The 22,061-nt window shown below is 40.6% G+C and overlaps 1 protein-coding gene across 2 annotated transcripts in view; it reads left to right on the top strand.

Moving 5' to 3' along the window:
• The window catches only part of PTCHD4 (patched domain containing 4), a 92,570-nt gene extending 87,255 nt beyond the window's left edge, over positions 1-5,315 (top strand). For both annotated transcript variants that reach the window (XM_027808676.2, XM_005441561.3), the window contains exon 3: positions 3,682-5,315. In XM_027808676.2, coding sequence (XP_027664477.1) covers positions 3,682-5,315 — 1,634 coding nt within the window. The remainder of the gene's footprint in view (positions 1-3,681) is intronic.
• The last annotated feature ends 16,746 nt before the right edge of the window (positions 5,316-22,061 follow it).

The raw sequence follows: 22,061 nt of genomic DNA, 5'->3' as shown, positions 1-22,061 counted from the left end.
CTATATTTCTATTCTTTATTTTATTGGCAACATTCAGATGGCAAATTAGCACATGCATATTGGACAGCCACCAAGGGAACATGCACCTAACTGTAGATGTGTGGTCAAGGAGAGGTGCCCGCAGGGTGACAAGCACTGGTATTATTCAGATGGGAGATCCCAGGATCAAAGAACACATGTACGGAACAAGTTTTATTAAAGACACTGTTCATGCCAACAGATTCACATTTTAATTAGTTCAGCCATAAAGTTTTACTAACTGAGAGTCTGAAACAAAAAAAAAAAAAAAAAAAAAAAAAAAAAAGCAAGCCCTTTCTTCATTCAGCAAGTAGTAAAGTTATAAAGCTCCTGGTAGCAGGAGGTGCATTCAGAAATGGATGAATAAAGGACCCTCAGTGCATGCAAACATGATGTCGCAAATGCAGCCTCTGGTTTTGGCAAGCCTTTTGACTAGAAGGCAAACACCTCAGAGGCTGAAATGGAAAACAATTACTCTATATGTGTCCTGTCTCCAACACCTTCTTCTCGAAAATCTATCCCTGCACTTTGTCAGGTCAACTAGATAGAGGTAGAGCAATTCTTAGTAGGACCCAATGTGGCTCCCATCATGTTGTTAAAGGCAGAAGATAAAAGTTAGAGAGGAAAGATGTTCTCAAAGTCCTAGCTAGACACTAAATTAGTGCTTCCAATGTGAGGTCCGTAGACCAAGGATTCCCTTTGTCTTAGACCACACCAGGGTACGTGGGACAGTAAGTGGAAGAGAGGAGACTGAGGTGGAAAACAGCATCTCTGCTCAGTATGATCACTCTGTCCTCAATGGAAGAGGCTTGACGGGATGGGGAGATGGGAGGAATGCCACCAGCAATAGAAACAGAAATCCTGTGCTGCTACTCAGCCCCTCAGCCTCCCTCATAAGAGAAGGGGGAAAAGCAAGTACAAGAGAAAGAAGAGGGGTGCCTAAAGTTGGAACAGACGGGGCAAGAATGAGGTCAGGAGCTGGCTTGGAAAGAGCGGTGTTATGGAAATATGGCATTCGAACAAGTTTTAAGTTGTGAAGTTCTACATTAGAGACCTTTCTCAAAAATGTCTGGAAAAGAACCATCCAAAATCAATTAGTAGATGGGGAGGGAGTGGTACAGACATCTGAGGGAGATCATTTTACTCAACTGTCCCCAAAAGAGAATGAAACACACTCACTGAGGTGCTGGAGTGTGTCCAGAGATGGGCAGCAGGTCTGGTGAGGGGTCTGGAGCACAAGTCTGATGAGGAGCAGCTGAGGGAACTGGGGGTGTTTAACCTGGGGAAGAGGAGGCTCGAGGGGGACCTTATCACTCCCCACAGCTCCCTGAGAGGATGTTGTAGCAAGGTGGGTGTTAGTCTCTTCTCCCAGATAACAAGTGACAGGACAAGAGGAAACATCTTCAAGTTGCACCAGGGGATGTTTAGATTGGAAATTAGCAAAAACATCTTCACTGAAAGGGTTGTCAAGCACTGGACCAGGCTGTCAAGCAAGGTGGTTTAGTCACCAACCCTGGAGGTATTTAAAAGACATGTAGCTGTGGTGCTTAGGGACATGGTTTAGTGGTGGGCTTGGCAGTGCTGGGTTAATGGTTGGACTCAATGATCTTAACGGTCTTTTCTAACCTAAACTATTCTATGATTCCTATACCATTCAATTAAGCCCTACCAGGACATTGACACTGGAAGTGATGACCAGCTAACCTGGTCCACACCCTGCAGGGTACTTTACACATTTGCATTAAGCATAATATAGAACTGCATCCAAGTCACTGGATTCTGCAGCTTTATTCAGCCCAAGGAGCCAATTCTTCCTGCTCAATGTCCAAAAGTGTCGGTGTACAAGACAGCTGTGCCTTCAGAACTTGAATAGACTCACCCTAAATCTACTAGGGAATTTAAGGTCCCTCCTGAACCAAGACGCTGATTCATAGGAGAGCAGCATTTCCACACAGGTTTTTTGCTAACTGGAAGACTTCTATAATATTGTATGTTTACTTTTCACTGGGGACACCGATTTGCAGTAAAACAGGTAACATTCACAGAAATTGACACTTTATCCTGTAATTTTCCCTCTCCGGAATTGCTGTCAGGAGTCTGCTTTGGGCAACATAAGCAGCTGTATGAATCCAAATAATTTTAATCAAAAGACAAACTCAATAGAATTTTTGTTCACTGTTACACACTTGATTATTTGCAAACATCCTGTTGTCATATTTCTGGTTTTGTTACAAGAAAATTACCTTCGTGCATGCTTTGTTGCATGTAATTCTCCTGCTGCAGAGAGCAAAGGCACACAGAGGCAGGAGCATCTGCAATCCGCTTCTGCTGTTTTCTCTGCTCAATAGTGTGTTTCCTTATATTTTCCAGAAGTTTTTCCAGGACTTGATCCAAAGTGCAGAGAAATTTCCACTTTCTCATCCAAACCCAAACCAAAACCATTTTTAATTTTTGACTAAATTTTTTATTTGGAAGCCACATTCTTTTGGACATGTTTTATATTGTCAGATTTTATATTTCCCCCCAACTTCAAATACTCTAATGGGAAATAAAAGAATATGTGTATATATATATTTGACACATTTATATCAATAAGTATACATAATAAATAACTTTTACTTATTACACCTTTTCTAGTAAGATTAGCTTCAACTTTATAATTCTGTCCCAAAGTTTAATAGCTGTAGACTTCCTGGTCTGTGACTGTGATGAGCAAAATGAAAGTAAGACTATGAAGGTTTAATTTATTAAAAATCATACCCCTAAAATACTTCTCAGGGTGGAATGTAAAGTAAGGACCTGTAATGGAGCACTGACCACATCTGACTTTTCTGAATGTCCTCTCGTGTGAGCTAAGGGAATTCCTTCTCACCAGGAGGAGATATGGCTAGCTGAGAGAGAGAAAGAGACAGGAGACAGAATAATGAAAAACCAACCCATATGTTTTCTAGACAATATGAACCAATGATTTAGCCAGTACTGGACTCTATCATTACCACCAGCATGCCGGCTTTCATATAGTGTGGCAACTTGTTTACTGTCACTGAGGAATTCCAATGTCACTCAGTGGGTAGAGAACCATCATACAAATTATTGTGGTTATTTGTACTTAATGGCAGTGTATTCTTTCCTTTGTTCAGCATGAAGAACCAATATGTCCCTTTCTTAGTCAGATCTACTAATTTCTCAAATAATGCCTTTATTTTGTATTCTCTGGAAGATGATGTTACTTGCTTTTGTAAATGTTTCAAACTGAATCCCTAAAACCTTGAAAGATGTAGTAGGATGCCACAAGGAATCTCAAGAATGAACCCCAGACTTGAACTCAACTTCATGTTCTCCTTTGTCCTATATATGCAGTCTGTTTGGGAACTAACTCAATGAACATTAAAATCAATGAGTGTCTTTTAAAGGGTATTTCATCACTTAATTTCTGAGCACAGAGTTCAACAGTATCAGGCTGTTAATTTAAGCACCTGCATATGAATTCTGATATGTAGCTTTAGACAGACACTTCACAATTATCTGTTTGTTTAACTAGTGACAAAATTGTAACAAAACTTAGCTGACAAAATTTTTTGACTGCTGGAGGATGAAAAACCTGGAGGACAATGGCACCCCCTTTATACATGAACATGTATATACTTTGTTTTCTCATTTCAGGTCATGGAACAAAAGGAGTGTTTGAACTTCTTTCAGGATGGCGTCGAACCAGAGAGAATCTGCCATTCAAGGACAGAGTAGCAGATGCCTACTCAGATGTCATGGTCTCCTACACAATGACAAGCTCTTTGTATTTCATAGCCTTCGGCATGGGTGCAAGCCCTTTCACCAACATTGAAGCTGTAAAAGTCTTTTGCCAGAACATGTGTGTCTCCATCCTGTTAAACTACTTCTATATCTTCTCCTTCTTTGGCTCCTGTCTGGTCTTTGCTGGCCAGTTGGAGCAGAACCGTTACCACAGCATCTTCTGCTGTAAAATCCCTTCAGCAGAATACCTGGACCGGAAACCTGTGTGGTTCCAGACCATGATGAACGACGGGCATCAGCATACTTCTCATCATGAGACCAACCCGTACCAGCATCACTTTATCCAGCATTTCCTCCGAGAGCATTACAATGAGTGGATTACCAACATCTATGTCAAGCCATTTGTGGTGATACTGTATCTCATCTATGCCTCTTTCTCCTTTATGGGGTGCTTACAGATTAATGATGGAGCCAACATTATCAACCTTCTTGCCAGTGAGTCTCCAAGCGTTTCCTATGCCCTCATACAGCAAAAGTATTTCAGCAACTACAGCCCAGTGATAGGTTTCTACATTTACGAACCTCTGGAGTACTGGAATGGCACGGTGCAAGAAGACCTAAAAACACTAAGCCAGGGGTTCAATACAGTGTCCTGGATTGAACAGTATTACCAGTACCTTCGCGTGGGTAACATCAGTGCAACCAACAAAAGTGACTTTATCAGCATCCTCCAGAGCTCCTTTTTAAAAAAGCCAGAATTCCAGCACTTCAAAAATGACATCATTTTCTCCAAAGCTGGAGATGAGAACAACATAATTGCTTCTCGTTTGTACCTGGTTGCCAGGACTAGTGAAAACACACAGAGGGAAGCGGTAGAATTGTTGGAGAAGCTAAGGCCACTGTCTCTTATACAGAGCATCAAGTTCATAGTGTTCAATCCTACTTTTGTTTTCATGGACCACTATGGTTTATCAGTAACTATGCCTGTCCTGATTTCTGGTTTTGGCATCCTGCTGGTGTTAATACTGACCTTTTTCCTGGTTATCCATCCTCTGGGAAATTTCTGGTTAATTCTCAGTGTCACCTCAATAGAACTGGGTGTCCTTGGCTTGATGACCTTATGGAATGTAGACATGGATTGCATTTCTATACTGTGCCTTATCTACACTTTGAATTTTGCCATAGATCACTGTGCACCCCTGCTTTATACATTTGTACTAGCTACTGAGCACACCCGAACTCAGTGTATAAAGAATTCACTCCAAGAGCATGGGACAGCCATTTTGCAGAACGTTTCTTCTTTTCTTATTGGGTTGGTCCCCCTTCTCTTTGTGCCTTCAAACTTGACCTTCACACTGTTCAAATGCTTGCTGCTTGCCGGCAGTTGCACACTTCTGCACTGTTTTGTTATTTTGCCCGTCTTTCTAACCTTTTTCCCACCTTCCAAAAAGCACCACAAGAAAAAGAAACGAGCCAAAAGGAAGGAACGAGAAGAGATCGAATGCATAGAGATTCAGGAGAATCCTGATCATGTTACAGCAGTCTGAAAGGATTAGAAAAAAATAATAGTATATTCTCTTTTTAAAAAAGCGTTGCACAGAGATGCAGGGAAAATAGAGCAAAGATCTCAGCTGCTTGTGCTGGCCAGGTCTGACAAGGCAAAGGAAGATCAAGAAGGGGTATTCATGACACATCAAGGTGCAAACTTTTTTTAACAAAAATAATGAAAGTAAAAATAATCTCAAATGTTTGCTTTGAATCCTCATTCTCCACCAGGGAAGAGTCTGTTGGCCATTAAGTGTTCCTGAATCTCAAACTGTAGCTCTGATGGGTATTGCTTGATCTGTTGTATGTAGTACTGAAGCAAAGGTTACAAAGAGAGTTACCATTAAGTAAACAGTAGGGGGAAAGGCAGATTTGTTTGATAAAATTGTCCATGGGGAAAAAAAATCAAATGAGAAGAGGGAACGAGACCAAAAGAGATAAAAAATGCCATGGTATTTTTTTCTTATTTTCTTGATCAAGTTGGTTAAGATGAAACCTATGCACGTGGGAAGTAAATGTTTAAAACAATCTAAGCCAAAGTACTTCCCCGTTCTAGTATACCATGTATATCTGTAACACCACAATTAGAGTGTTATTGTGAATATGGATGGCAAAGCTACACTGCTAAGGGATAGAGGTACTGTTTATAGAGAAGAAGAAAGAATCATAGCCATTTGGGAATTTAACATTTAGTTTCTTTAAATGTGACACACGACCTTTATCTCCAGGTCACAGCTGGTAATTAATACCATACATAGATTCCGGTATTTCTGAATCGTGAAATTCCCCTTGATCTGACAGATCTCACGAAACTAACCCAGGCCATTACCGCTGCAGCAGTATTTGCAGTTCCTGAAGTGTAACACATTTGAATTGTGATTTCTCAGTGTTGACATTAAATACTGAATATTAATCAAGCAGGCACTTTAAACATAATGATGGATTGCGTATCACAGGCACAACGCGATCGTGTAACAGCTGAGTCAGCTCTGGAGCACCCGCATCGTGTTATCATTATATATTTGGTCCAACAGGCAAAGGGATATGTTTGCTGGTCCCTGCAATATGCTGCAAGAAGTGGGATTTTCCCCTTCTTTAAGCAAAATGTCAGTCAAATACTTGCCACAGACACACAAAAAAAAGAGCTTGTTAGGGTTTGCACAGGGCTGAATCAACCCCTAGTTGTAAAAAGACAGATCGGTCCCCTGTGGGAAGGGGAGGGGAAGGCGAAATGTCTTTGTTATTAATATTCCTAAATATTTGAGTGTTGATCATCTGCAACATAAAGCTTTGTTATGGCCATTGAAATTTCATGGGAGAGTGCCGTAATTTCGCAGTTACAATGTGACACTAGAAATCGTACTGTAAAGAGCTATGAATGGCTGTCTCTGCTTTGTAAACTATACAGCTTAGTAGCCCAAGAGAAGGGTTGAAAACAGGTCTAGCCATTTCGGTTTGCTCTTGGCCCAGTTCTGCACTGGAGCTTGCCATGTCCATCTCTCCTTTCAGTATTTTAAAAGGGCTTGCTTTCTACTCTCTGGAATATGGAATAGCATCACCTACATGAGCAATGTCTTCCTGAATATATAGTATCCATGAGGACACTATGTAAAGATATCACTATATGAAGTGTTTATGTCTACTTTGTATTATTTGTGGGTACCTTTAAAAGATGTCTGGAAGCTGTTTGCCTTCCAAAATGTGTATACATGTCTATTTGTGGCTGGTTAACTCAGTCTCAAAACTGCAGAGTTTGCTAATGAGGGTGTGTACATATGTTTTACTACAAAGCTCTCTGCAAGAAGTCGATTCTTTATTATGTGACATGTCTCACCTCTTCCTACTGTTTCTGGTTAGGGGGAGTCAGAAAAAAATCACCTGCAGTACAAAAAGCCATTTGAATGCCAGTTCTAACGTTCATTAGCTGCTTCTATTTCCAAGGAATGCAGTTTCACCTCTTCTCTATACTTTCTGTACTTTGCCATTACCATTTGCCAAAAATGACCTCTGTGTTTTAGGAGTGGTCAAAGCTGTTGACTGTTCAAGGAACCTTTTGTGTGCAACAGGTCTTGGGTAAAGATGAACTTTTTAGATAAGCAAAGCTTCCAAAGTTTGAACCCAGATCTAAACTTCAGGTGTAGCTAGATCAAGGTTACTGCTTTGACCCAAGATATGCAAGGGCCAACTGTAAAACTGAGATCTAAATAGCTTAGTAAGATTTCAGAGCGGGGATGTTTTAGTGTGGGGTTATGGCTTAGATGTGTCTCTGGTTGGGAAGTACTTACTGACCTTGATTTGCATCTTGAATACATTGTGCAATATCCATCCTTTTTAGAACAGTTGGATATGAATGTCAGGCTTTCCATACCTATTTTTACATCTCCTCCACTGTCCATGCAAAACCTGGACTGTTTACAGCACTGTGACCCTTGGGTATCACTTCAAGAGGTGTCACAGAGGAAGTTGCTCGTCTTCTTTTGTACTGCCCAGATGTATCCCAGGGATCTCTGTCATGCCTTGTATTGAAGAAAGTAGCATTTTCAAAAGCCATCAAAGCCAGGACTCATCTAATCTACCTTTGGACATTGACAATGTAGATATTTATATCTGAACTTCCTTTATGGCCGTAGGAGAGGGACAGACACTTCTGACCCATTTTACAGGTTACATTAGGAGTAAATGAGTCACACCTTCAAAAAATGCATATTTCTGTCCATCGGTGATAAAGGAAGCTCAGCAACATTAGCTGAGACAAACACAGGCAATGCAGACTCACCCAGATTGGGTGGGATCAGCCCCACTTACAATTACCAAATATGAAATGAAAAAGGAAAGAAAAAAAATTTAGAATTTTGCCTCCCAAGCATCTGTTTTAAGGATAAATCCCAGGAGTAACTGCACAAATTTTGTTGGGTTTGTGAGGCTTTTACACAGAACAGATCGTTCAAAAATTGCCACTGGAATTCCCTTAGCAGAGAATGGTAAGCTAAGACATCAGAAGACGTCAACATTGAAGGTGGGCTCACACAAATGAGCTAGAGTTTGATGAGATGTCGAACTAGCTTCTCTGGCAATATCATGCATGGGCAGTAGCACTTGTATATACTAAACATGAGATATATAGAATACACTCTGGGACTAGAAGGGGTTTTTTATTTCTGTGTCAATGTGGAAGCAGAGCAGAAAACAAACCAGATCTTCCATGGATGTAGCTTTATTACTTTATTTATCAACCATTTTCCAGATCCACCAAGGAAGGCCATTGCAGCTGTTGCTCCTGCAGATACGACAGTCTCTGTGGAGCAAGGAAAACTTTCATCTCAAGACAAACAAACAAACAAAAATATTATTTTCTTCTATAATTCAGTTCACACTGGAATTATTTGGGGATGAGGATTCCATGTTTTTTAATTCCTTCTCCTCTTTTTGCTTATTGCTTTCAGTCCCTTTCAAAAAATTCTACCCTTCTCTGCAGCACCTGTTCAGCTCAACCGGAGCTACATTAGCACCTGTGAAGAAAGGACATAGCCCATGCAAAGCAATTTGATACTCTGATACATGATGCATATTGGATGTTCATTGCACACTTTTTTTCCAGCTACCACAAGTCCCCTGGGACATTGTACCTATTCCTTTAATGCCTGGTTTTATATATGGTCTGCATAAGCTGTCAAGAACCCTGTCTGCATTTCCTGCTTGGTTTGGTTTCATCCCTCAAGGTATATTGGTTTAAATTCATTGTTGAGATAACTCTGTTGAAGTCAACAGATTTATTGCCATGATATATCTGGCTTTGCATGCTTGCCATCTGGTAAGAAGTGAAGTCATGACGAATGAACTGCTTACATTGTTGATGTGCTTGTTGTACAATATATCTGTCTATACAGCCATTGTTGCATGCTGCATTCAGGAGGCTGCAGTGAAGGTATATTTTCTTTCTGTAATATTTTTCTTTACACTTTCCCATGCAGGCTATTTTTACCTTAATTAATCTATTCCTCTGTCTTTTTTATTAGAGTTGAGTTTTCACCTCTGTAGTCCAGTACTTGATGTTTCATAAATTTACTACCTAACAAAGCAACACACTCTTTATGGCCAAGATAGGTATGGATGCATGGCACCTTGCATGTATAAATTAGAGATTATCTTCAGGGTTATTGTTCTCAGCCTTTTACTTCAAACAATTCCTATTTAGGATGTAATCTGCCACATGCTAATATCTATTTGAGTTCATTTGAACAGCTCTAGGTTTTAAATTGTCTCCAGTAGGAAGGAAAAGAACTGGGCAGGGGGGGAAGAAATATGCAGTAAAGTAGTTGTGTAATCAGTGTTCTTTTCTCCCAAAAGGCTTTCACTCCTCTACTCTTAATTAAGTCACACTGAGTAGTGACTCTACCATAATTAAGATTTATTTCAATGGAGTTATTCTATATTTCACTATGACAAGAGCTTGGCTTATTGTCTTTATGCAAGTACCATGCTAAGTCTCTTTGATTAATTTCTCTGTAATTATAAACTTTAAGATGTTCTTTTTCATTGCAACACTAGTTTTTTGAGTACCTCAAGCTCTCATTTGATGTCCTAGGAAACACTGAAAGGAAGCAAAGTTAGGCAGTTAGTGAGCAAGAGACACATTGTAGTGTTGGGGGAAAGGGATTCTTCACAAACAGGTAGCTTATCCTGCTGCGTTATTTAAAACCAACAAGGCTTTAAATAAAAAATTCTGTTCAGGCTATCTCAGAAGATTAAGGTGAAGTGGAAACGAAGTGAAACATTGTTTAGAGGGTGCTGTAATGATATTATAGACAGTTAAAACTTTGATTCTTCTTCCATACTATCTTACACAAGCAAGAACAGGGAAGGAAACTAAATATGGGAAGAATCCATCACCTAAAATGCTTCTTCTCACTGCAGTTTTGCATAAAGCGATGTCACAGACCAAGTAAGTGTAGATTGTGCTTCTTGGCATGAGCCCCTCCATGACCTGTTTTCCATGTACAGCAAGAAAGGGATCCTGTCTTGGTTTCACAGACCCTTGGGGAGGAGATTCAGAGCTGGTGAAGAGGCGTGAATGAGAGCTAAAAGGTGCACACCACGCTGCACACACAGGTGTTGCACGCCCCCCATTGTTTGCTTTCTGCCTTCTTATGAGCAGCAACACACCATCACCTCCTGGAGGTACTAGATGTACCTGCCTGGTACTGAGTGTCTGCATTCATGGCTTCCCCAGAATTTGGGATCACAGCAGCTCACAGTCATACACCTCTGACCAAGAAGACTTTAGGGATTTTTTCAGAAGTGTTCTTTGAGAGATCCCCATTTACCACTACAGAGCCCCACAAATCACGTCACCTGCCCAGCACTGGAGAGGTGCAATTGTTTCTTCTGACACATCAGTCAAGTAGGAGAAACTTTTCTGAAAGCTTTTCCTTTTAATTTTCAAGGTCTTCTCCTCCCCAGCTGTTTCTACCTCCTTCATGGCTAAAAAGAAAAGGATCCATTGTGAAACCTGGATGTTCATCCTACCCATATTGGTGCAAAATGCCATTGCTTAACCACAAGGTTGAGATGGGTTGTGGGTTTTCAGGCCAAATGTAGGGATCTGGCCTTCTTGCCCAGACAGGCAATCAAAATCCTGCTGAAAACAAGTAAATGTGAAGCAGTTCTGAAATTCATCTTTCCTTGCTTGTTTTGTTTCCTCTCTGACATACTGATGTGCCCACAACACTATTCTCATTTTCTTCCTGCTTCCTCATTAAAGAAAATAAAGTTTCTCTTTCCCGTACCCTGAGGCTATCTTTCCTTTACAGCTCAACTGATTTTGTACTTTAATCTTCTGTGTGTGCTCTCAACCTCTTCAAAATTTTCCTATTTATTTTTGAAAACCCTAAGAGCATAACCCTGTTGAAATAAATGGAAGATGCTTGGATGCATCAAAGTGCATCTGGTACAGAACCACCTAATTTATAACAGCACCCAAATAACGAAAAACTTTCTTCAGACAGAAAAGTGTCTGTAAGAAAACTCAGAAAATAATTAAGCCTAAATTTCCATTTTTCTGCACTTTTTATCTCATAATCTACTCTTTCTGGTTCTTTTTACTGCAATCATTCCTCTTTCCAGCATGCTTTTATCATAGAAATGACTAGCTTTTTGCTGCTTTTGTGTCTCAGCAACAAAAATAAACGGTCATTTCTTCACACCCTCAAAAAGAAAATACTGCCCCTGTTTGGAACATTTTGTGCCAAGTTTCTGTTCAGAGCACATTTTCCAGGCTGAATTATACAAGCCTCTGGAAACAAGAATTCTAGTGGAAATGCTGATACAGCCTTAACTAGAGAAAACTTATCGGTACCTCAACGGTGTTGTGCTTAACTTCACCCCCTCTGCATCAGCCTGCTGGATACTCCAGGCAGTATTTCTAACACAGGTTGACAGCGGTCTCCCCATTAATTACTTGCAACACCACTATTTTGGCAGTAGCAGCTGTATGGTTCTCCTGAGCACACCTCAGAGTCCATCCTGCTTATGTGCTAAAATCATGAATGGATTAGCACAGATTTTGCTGGAGAAGGGATGTTTCCCAAGGTAAGGCAGCGTGGCAGCCTTCTCCTTTAAGATTGCTTCTCAGTTTCCCAGCTGTATATTGGATGTCGCCCTGAGTTCCTCTGTAAAGGACAAACAGTATCACTTTTCTTTCAACAAGCCACTTGAGAATAGGACATGAAATGTTTTAGGTTTAGTCATGGAGAGAAATTTTTTACATGGCAATTTGAATAGACGTATTAATTGAATAGAGAATTAAAGCCTCCAGGAATAGAAAAATCTTGGTCCAAAGCATTATTTTTTTTTTTTTTTCTTTTTTTCTGTTTCTTTTGCAATTCTGGCATGATACTTCTCTAATCTTATTTCCTTTCATCAGTAAGGACTGAATTTTTTTCTCATTTATCACACTGAAGTTAATCCCTGACCTACGAAAACATCCTATCTGCCAGAAGCAGACTTTCTTTTGGGGGAAACCTCACTGGTTTCAACTCCGCCTCCAGGGAGATTTTGCAGCATCTGGCACAGCAGCAGTGTTAGAATGTACCTATTCAAACACAGGTCCTCATTCCCAATGTGTAGACCCAAACACTAAATATGTAAGATTTGTGGGGGGGGTGATTTTGCCTCTACTGAAAGAGAAGAACGAGGCAGTTGGAAAATTTGGTTCTGTGGCCAGGGCAGCTTTGTACCATAATGTGGAAAAACAAAGAGTGACCAGGGTACCAGGCTAGCTGCAGTTATTGTACCTATGTGAGAAATTCAGAGAGCACTCATCTAGCTGTGAAAGCCTAAACAGTGACAGTATCTAGCCCTGAACAAGAATTCATTCTCTTCTCACTACCTCGGAGAGCCACGTGTATAGAAATTGCAGCTGAACAGCACCGTGAAATCTGACCAAAGTCCTGGGCAGGATAAAGTCAGCTGAAGCACAGAACTGGGTGCAACCACTTAAGGGCAAGGCAGTTACTGTTAGAGGTGATTCTAGGTTTTGTAATGACAAAGGTACTGGAATTTAATCTTCAAAACTATTAAATACCTAGGGAAGTCCCTGGCACAATTTTGGTCCAGAAATCCAGCTCTTTCCCCAGCAATTCCTGGGCACAGTCTGGGTACTGGCATGGCCTAGGGACCATTCGCAGCAGGCAGCTTGTTTACAGTCACCTGGGTTTTACACTGCAGGAATGTTTAATAGTTATGGACATCGACAGACCACATCAGCCTCCTTTGGGTCACGGAGCAATCCTAGCATTGCTTGGTTTGCTAGCAAAGTTAAAATTTCAGACACCCATGCAGCCTATGTTCATACTGGTATTTTACTTCTGAAGATCATAATCTGGCAAAGCACTCAAGTAAATTATTTAGTTCAATCAAATTCTTATGTCTCATGGACTGGGACACCTTTAAATTTAACCATGTGTTTAAGTATTGAGCTAAATAAGGATGCACTTACCTCTGTGCTTCAAGTTAAATATGAGCTTTGCAGAAAAAGAGGCCTTAAAAGAAAAAGGCTTTTCCCCATAACATACTAAATCCTACAATTATAATAGCCATTTCACAATATGTAGAAAGACTGTGCCAAGCACATATATTTTTCAGGGTTTCAATTTCCCTGATGCGAGACATCTCAGGGACATTTTAGTGATTTGTTACAGTCATACAACAAGAACAAAACCTTGCTGAGCAATTTTCCTGGAAAAATAACAACTTATTTGACTCAGAATGAAAATATAGTATTTTATGGTGTTAAAGCTCATTTCTAAAAGAAAAAAATGAAACCTTTCATTTAATGTAACTCATTACTTCTTTGAAGAGATATGCTGAAGAAGTGCTGGATGTGTCTCTATTACGGATAAGAGAGGAATTGCTTGATCAGCTTTGCCAATTAAAAAAAAAAAAAAAGGCTTTATGCCTAGTGTAAAACTTGCCATGACATCACCTGTTGCATTTTAATTAAATTAAATGTGAATGGTGACAGGAACGGGGCAGAAGTGGAGAATCACACTATACATGTCCTTGGGCTGCATCTTGTGAGCAATGTTTATGTACACTAGGAAAAGAAACCAAGTCGCTACTCCTGCAAAAACAGATGCAATTGCCAAGCCATAAACATTGTGAATAATCCCATTGGCTTCAGTAGAGCCGTCAGCATGTATATAACTACATGCCCGTAAGTCTTTGACAGTCTGAGGACTGGGATAACCAGATATTCTAATCTGAAAAGGAGACAGAGGGTCTTAAGCCAGACACTTCCTGAACATCCTTAAAAAGGTTCAGTTTACTGATCTGTTTTTTACCAAGAACAATGATTTTTTTAAAAACTTTGCCCTAAAATATAAGCTCAATAGAAACACAGACACTATAAGCATTTAAAAGCCTGATGACAAGTAGTGTCTTTTCATGAAATAAGCCTTCTGTTGATGTCTGTAGCCAATACTTTATGCAAGTACATGACCAGATGGAAAGGGACATGTAAAAATCAGATATCAAAGGCTTCCCCTCTTAAGCTATAGCCAAAGGAGAGAAACAGGTACTGCAACCATCTAGCTCAGCTACTGTAGGACAAGGGCCCTTGCACGCATCTGACCGCAGCTACCAGAGCCGGGGAACCGCCTGGGATAACTCGTTCATACACTTGACAGCACCCATCTGAAGTGGGGTCAGACTAATCCCTCCAAGGCATCTCTGTTCATTGTAACTGCAACGAAAATCGAAAATGTTAAGAAATAATTTTGGGGTGATGCATAATAATCAGTTTGACTGTTCACTTCGCTCGTTGCAGGGTTAGAGGGGTTATTAGGGCTCCACGACAGCATCCCAGTGACTGGAGCATTACCAACAGTGCAGCTGTGAGCCGCCAAAAGTTACTGCAAAAAGGACTGCATGAAGCAAGTACTGTAGGGAAGATGAAGGCCATTTTTCCAACTGTTACTTACATCCATTTGCACTCTATTTTAATGTAATGCTTGTTCTTTTTTTTTTTTTTTTTTTTTTTTGAGCTTGTAATGGTCAGCTTTTCTATCTCCCTTTAAGTTGCAGAATTTGCTTAACCTTTTTTCTTTTTTTTTTTTTGTATGAATTTAGCATCAGGTGTTTAATTACTGGGATTTCTCAGGTGTAGGCAACTTTACAATGCTACAAATAAACACCGTAATCAATATTGATTTTCCTCCCTCGTAAGGCTCCCTTGTTGCTGAAAACTGTTAATATTTTTCAAGATTGTGCCATGACCATATTTGTATAACAGCCTTTTACTAAGCTTGAAATTCTATACCAAATACTTATGTCTTTGAAAGACTGAAATCTTCAATAAAATATATTACTCTTAAATATTAGAATTTTCCCTTTCTTTAAGAGAAAGATATTCTCTATTAATGCACGTTACAGGATCATTTTGTCAGGCACCTGTTAACTTACATTCATTTGTAGAGGAATTGAACAGGGTTTTTATTTAAGAGCAAATGTGGAGCTAAGACCTTGGGTAGCACCAGGAACTGGCACCTCCTTCTTCACCAGAGGTGCAGGGCATTTCAGGGTTTGGGAAAGTGGCTCAGAGTCAGGGAATTGGCAATACTGAGCTGGCATATGGTCCCTCACTTAATTTTCAGCTGCCCTGAAGCTATGGTAAATGCTACCAAATGTTTAAGTTTCCCAGAGAGAGCTGACTAGATAATGGTCTCTATAGGACAGAATCCAGTTCCTTTCTTCACCAACCACTCATACCAACAGCTCCTTTCTCACTAAGCTGTCCCTCACCTTCACATTCAGGCTTCTCTCCTCCACAACCCTGGCAGCTCTCAGCTCCTCTTCCCACAGTGGTAGAGTTGGGATGTCAAGCCTTTCCAATGCACAGGCATAGGGCATGGTTTTCTCAGGATTTCTCTGACAATGTCTGGGAAGCCCAAAGGAACCTGCCCACGCTGTGCTCAGCACTGCCCCACAGCTATAAGATCTGCCCCCACCTCTGTGCTATCACTTTTCTTGGTCTTTATGGTGGTGGTACTATCATGAGCATCTTTCGTGCCCTAGAGTAAATAGTAAGCTTAGAAGGACACATTAAATCACATATTTCACATTCATTCACATTTCTCCCATCAAGTGCAACTGGTAACCTTTGGGTTTTGCCTTGAAGTCTCTGGCTGTATCCGGTCCTTGGTACCCTGTCTAGAAGGAACCTACTGGACTAAGAGTCTATCCTTACCCATGGACCTGTTTTCCCTTCAAATAAAAAGGAGAGGATGGTGCAGGATCAGATGGAACAACCTTGTCAGTCATACTGGAGAGGTCATCTGACCCAGGATGCAGGCCTGTCCATCTTTGTCAGGCTATGTTCCACAGTTACACTTGTTTTCCATTTCTAAATCAATCACCATTTCCCCAGGCGAGTTTTCCAACTATTGGACCCAAAAGGCACTGAAAAAAGAACACTATTAAAAAACTACCTCTGCTAGTTGTTGCTGAGGAAACTCTCTTTGGTGAAAGTGGCTAGTTGTCATCTCACGTGGTGATCGTAGCTCTGTTTCGTCTTTGAGCTGCAAACATCTCCACCGCTAAACTCAGGTAATATCGAGTGCAAAAAACAAATGCCAATAGAATAATACTGAAGATGTTCAGCAGAACTCCAAGAAGCATGAAATTACTTCAGTTGAAATATTTTTTGTCATCAAAATTGTGCAGCTCATGTTGCAAATCACTAGCAATACTACAGCAATTTACCAACTTCTGCCTAGAAATTCAGGACTATCAAACACTGCAACATGCACAATGGATATTCAGCTGTAGCAACAGATCAGTGCTGGTCCCATGTCAGATGCCCTCTTTTCAATCCACTGTGCAGGTTCTTCTGGAAATCAAGATAATTAGCTTATCAGAATGGTTCCTGCATGTAACAGACAAGAATCTCAGCTGATATAAGTCAGCCTGAATGGTATAGCTGCAAGTGAAGCACACTTCCTCACTCATTGAGGTCTTTGTCCTCAAGTTTCTGTGTCTGACTTCATGTGGTTGTATCAGAAATGTTTAACCAACCAATTTGCTAACATTGCCATAAGAGTTTCTTCCTTTTTCTTCCAGTTCTTTTTTTGTTTTAACTAATCTGGTGTAAAGTACACGATTTTCCCCATTATTCTTCCAACAGATTTTTTTTGAAGTGAAAACATAAAAGAGTTTTGCTTGATTGTATCATAGCTACTTACACTTGGGACTAGATGGTCACACCAGCCAAGATGAGTGAAGCAGAGAGCTACTGTTGCCTCAGAGGCTCTGGCTTTGCATGAAACCAGAAAAAGTCAACAGTATTTCATCTGCCCTGAACTAGGGCAGCTAGTTCTAGGTGCTGCCAATTCTACTTGTGTTGATTCTCTGCTAGTGTCATTTCCATGAGGGATGATGCAGATTTGACCCACAGTGACAGCAGTAGCCTAGAGAATTAAAGTGCTTTTTTCACTGTTTTCTAAGGAATGGCTAGTCCAGAAAGTTCATAGATTGCTATGATTAAGAAAAGGTAGCAGAGAACTGTGGCATGGAATTCTCTTCTTCATTGCTGAGGATATAGAAAAGTTTGCCAAAGTTCTCTGTGCGTATTCCAAATGAAAAAATTAGTCTCATTTCAACCAGCAAGCCCTTAAACTCTGCTGAGGTCCAAGAAACAAAGGTAGTGTACACCTGGCTATAAGAGAGATACCCCAAAGGTTCAGGACTGCATTCATAGCAGCCATAACATGATGAGGGCTTGTGCAAATATATTTGCTATAAGAATTAGAGAAAAGTTTGTCCCGGTTTCAGCTGGGATAGAGTTAACTTTCTCCCCAGTAGCTGGCCCAGCGCTGTGTTTTGGACTGAGCATGAGAACCACGCTGATAACACAGGGATGGCTCAGTTGTTGCTCAGTCGTGCTCACCCTAAGCCAAGGGCTTTCCAGTTCCCCACGCTCTGCCAGCGAGGGGGGGCACAAGGGGCCGGGAGGGAGCAGAGCCAGGACAGCTGCCCCGAGCTGGCCAAAGGGATATTCCATAGACAGACCGTCACGGTCAGTATATAAACTGGGGGAGCTGGGCGGGAGGGGCTGATCGCTGCTCGGGGACTGGCTGGGCATCGCTCAGCAGATGATGGGCAACTGTATTGGGCATCAGTTATACCTCTTTGATTTTATTGCTCTCTTTTTTTTCTTTTTGTTATTGCCTTTTTCAATACAAGTTATATTATTTTACTTTATTTCAATTATTAAAGTGTTTTTAGCTCAACCCAGGAGTTTTACTTTTTTCCAGTTCTCCTCCCCATCCCATTGGGGTGCAGGGGAGTGAGTACACAACCGTTGCGGTACTTAGTTGCTGGCTGGGGTTAAGCCACAACAACACTCAATACAAATTTTGCAAACAAATATCACTTCCAGAAGCTTTCTGGCCATGGAAATTTTCTCTTCCTCCCTAGTTGGGTCTGGTCTGGGAAAATTTAACAATAAAGACAAATTGATGTCAAGAAAACTGCCTTTCTGTCTTTCAGTGGCAGGTCTGACCTGCTGTCTGCAGGATCTTTTGTTTGTAGCTGGTCCCTATAAAGAAGCAGCAATTACTGTTCTAATAGATAAAGTCACTTAGCTGAAGATATTGGGGTTTTGCTATTTTAGCTTATATTGGTACTTATACTGCCCTCCAGTGATAAAGACAGTTGTTCCAACCTATAGACTTATCTTTTGTAACAGCGTACTTCTAGTCTTTGCTCAATTCATACTGAAAACTGCAGTTCTCATTTCAGAATTTATCCAGGTTTTGTCTAAAAATAACAATAATATAGTTCCATTTATCTTTATTTGTATTTTTTTAAAAAACTAAAAGTAAATGCAAATCAATTCTTTGTGAGAAACAAAAGGTAACATGGATTTGAACATGAAAAAAAAAATAGATAATTTTGGACCTACTAAAGTTAAACTGCCACCAATTTCAAATAATTACTTTTTTTAATAGAGATTGACTTTTTAGTTTTAATTCTGCCAAAAAGATATCTATTCTCATTGTTGTTATTCCTGAAAATAACTGCCTTGTACTCTCAACATTAGATTTGTATGGATTTTGGTGGTGTGTTGATTGATGGGCTTCAGATCTCTTCTGAGTTGTTGATTCTCTCCCATGCACATCAGAAATCAGTGTATAGTGTGAAATACGGGTGGTATTTTCATGGCAGCATACAGAGAAATGATGCAGTAGTTGTGAGCATTTGAATTTTCTACGAGCTCATGGCATGCAACAAAACCATGTACATGGTCCTGCAGCCTAAAGGTTTGGCATAGTTTCTTTTCAGCAGACGAAATGTTTCAGAAATATTGTTGGTGGTGCTGCTATAAGAAATGTATCATCTGCAAGGAGCTGACCTATATCCTGGCTGATTTTGGGTGCATGTAGAAGCAACAGAAATAGGGAAAGAGGTTAGCGTATTTTACTCTGCCCACCTCATTCATGATCACATTTAGATTTCTAGCTGTAATCTGCATTTGACTTGGGAACGCTGCAGTTGTGCTGATGGCTATTTCTCCATTTCTCCTTTAAAAGAATACAACTACTTCGTGTTTTTTCCTAAGATGCATCGCAGAGATATGACTGCAGCTCGTACAGACACAGCTGAGTTTTAGAGTATGGGATGTAAACAAAACAGTTCTGAGAAGCCAAGTAAATACCTGAGTCACTGACTTGTGCAGAAACACCTGTTGCCCCCATTGTCAGTAGTAACTATGCTATTGCTGTTAAAACTTCATTAAACTGTGGCTCTCACACGCATTGCACGTCCCGGTTTCGGCTGGGTGGTACTTAGTTGCCAGCTGGGGTTAAACTGTGACACTGCAGCAGTAGGGTTTTGTGCAGTGGTTGGCAGGACAGGACAGGTCAGTACTGCCCTGGTCTGAATCTGAAGCAAGTGGCCTGATCTTCCTTCACTGAAGTCTGTGAGAAGCAGCCACTGAATTTGTTAGGTGTAAGATCAATCCAGGCTAAGCAGGTTTTCAACCACAATGCAATGATCAGTGTGAGGTGGTGTGACCACAAAATGCCATTATATGGAAAGACTGCGGTGGTAATTCTACCAATCCTTTTGGTCTAACTTTCCTGCAACAGTATAGAACAAGAGCTTGAACAGGACTGTGTGACATCCAGGCAGAAAAATTTGCTGTACAGATCACAGTCATTCAAACACTTAATATCTGAAAAGGTTTGCAGGGTAACATCAGGGCTTGCTGGATTTAGGTCTGTTTTTCAGCAGCCAGTTCAAGAAACGATTTTATGTTAACAGATGATGTGCCTGGAGGTAGCACTGAAGAACAGGCCTAGGATAGGAAAAATAAAGACCTAATAGCATACTAGCAGCTTTTACATTCTTCACACAAGTGGAGCTGCCCTCCTAATCATCTCAATCTGGGCCAGGTTAATTGGAGCCTTCCCAGCCATGAGTCAGTCTCACACGTTTTCTGCATCTTTGCTAATTAAGAGAATTTTCACCTTTTATACTTCCTTTAGTATTCACAGCAGTTTGCCATGGGGTAATTATAATCATTGAGTGATAGCTTTAGAATTTCATGTCTGTGATGACATTTCATCACATTAAATTGGAATCCCATAATGCTTCTTGAACCGTGATTGACAAGGAGGTCGTCTCTATTCTGGATGTTATCCACTTCTTTTGTGCTTTTATTGGGCGTCTACTACATTTTCATTCAGAACGATTGCAATCTCCTTCACTCTTCAGCTGAAGAGATTGGAAACCCAGCTGGTTCTTGAGAAGGGAACACAGAAATACTGAGTTCAAGATCCAGGGCATGAGCCCTTTACTTTCACCCTATACATGCTCTTGTTGGTGTGATTTGGGAGAACTGGATACCAGAGTACTGAGAGGCTGGAAGGAAAGAGCCAAGGCAATCATTGCTCCTCCATTTCCAGATCCATGGCATTTTAAGAGCTTAATCACTGATGTGGTGTGCAAAGCCTTCAGTCCCCTTGGGCTGAAGGAGCAAGTAGAGCAGCTCAGTCTCTCGAAGCAGTTGTTACTTCTTGCAATCAGTGCCGTATCACAGCTTACAGCAGCTTTTTCCCTGCACTCCGTAGAAAGCTCCTGCAGCTGCTCTCAGGGGCTTCCCAGCACTGCTGCTTCCCTGGAGTAACTCTTCATAGTTATCAAAACTTGATGCCAAGGTCCTGAAACATCTTCTTTACTGCATGGCCAATTGGTTTGCTGCTTATGACTTTAGCCGCAATGACTTGGCCTTAGATACAAGTTTGACAAAGCTGGAAATAGCCAAATCAGGGCATAAAGTAGAACAACACTGACTAATATAAGCATAGTTTACCTAGACTCATCCTACGCTGTGCAAGGGAATATATTTACTGAATCCACAATCAGTGCAAACTTAGAGCCTTGCAGAGAGTCCTTGTATGCTGAGTAGTGCTGCAATGATGAGAAAGCAGCTTTGCAAGCATAGATACAAAGCTGTGTCAGCATGGCACAGTGCTGGAGCTCATCACTCCTGCTCAGAAATAAGACTATCATGTGAGCAACATCACACCAATACAACTATGTCATTTTCCAAACCAAACTAGTATCTTTAGGCAGATCCTCTACAACTAGCACTGGTATCTGTAACCCAGCATAGCTTTACAAGTGTAAATATTCCCAGTTTTGCTCATATCTTTCAAGCACAGACTCACATCTCACTGGTGTCTGTGGGAGAGAAGCATGGGCTTAACAGCTTTGTTCATTTTGTTCATGGAGGATTTGGGGAGTTTATTGAACTGTAAGTAGCTGGATATTTAATTCCTTCTGAGGCAGCAATAAAGACCAGTTGCAAATGGGATTTGCTTTGTTCTTTTTTGAGGAAAAAAACCTGTAAAGCTAAAAATGAAATTTAGCAATGCAAAGAAGCAATCACATCATAGCCATGCTGCTGTTTTTCTTGGCTTCTTGTTAGAAGACTAGATGTTTCTGGGTACAGATGATAAAATTGAAGAAATAACTCAGAACAAATCAGAATTTGTTGAAGTGCCTTCCTTTCAGTTCAGGTGATGCTAGAGCCTGTTTTACTGGACTTTCAGACAGACTTGAAAACTTGTATCTAAGGGGTTTTCTTCCTAAGGAAATAATGTCAAAGATAATGACTGAGTAACTACGACTATACATTTGAAGCTTATGACTTATAAATGATCATATACATCAGGCTCATATTTCTT

Source organism: Falco cherrug, chromosome 6 (assembly GCF_023634085.1).
Source record: "Falco cherrug isolate bFalChe1 chromosome 6, bFalChe1.pri, whole genome shotgun sequence".
In the NCBI taxonomy this organism is placed as follows: domain Eukaryota; kingdom Metazoa; phylum Chordata; class Aves; order Falconiformes; family Falconidae; genus Falco; species Falco cherrug.
This window is presented reverse-complemented; position numbering and strand designations above follow the sequence as displayed.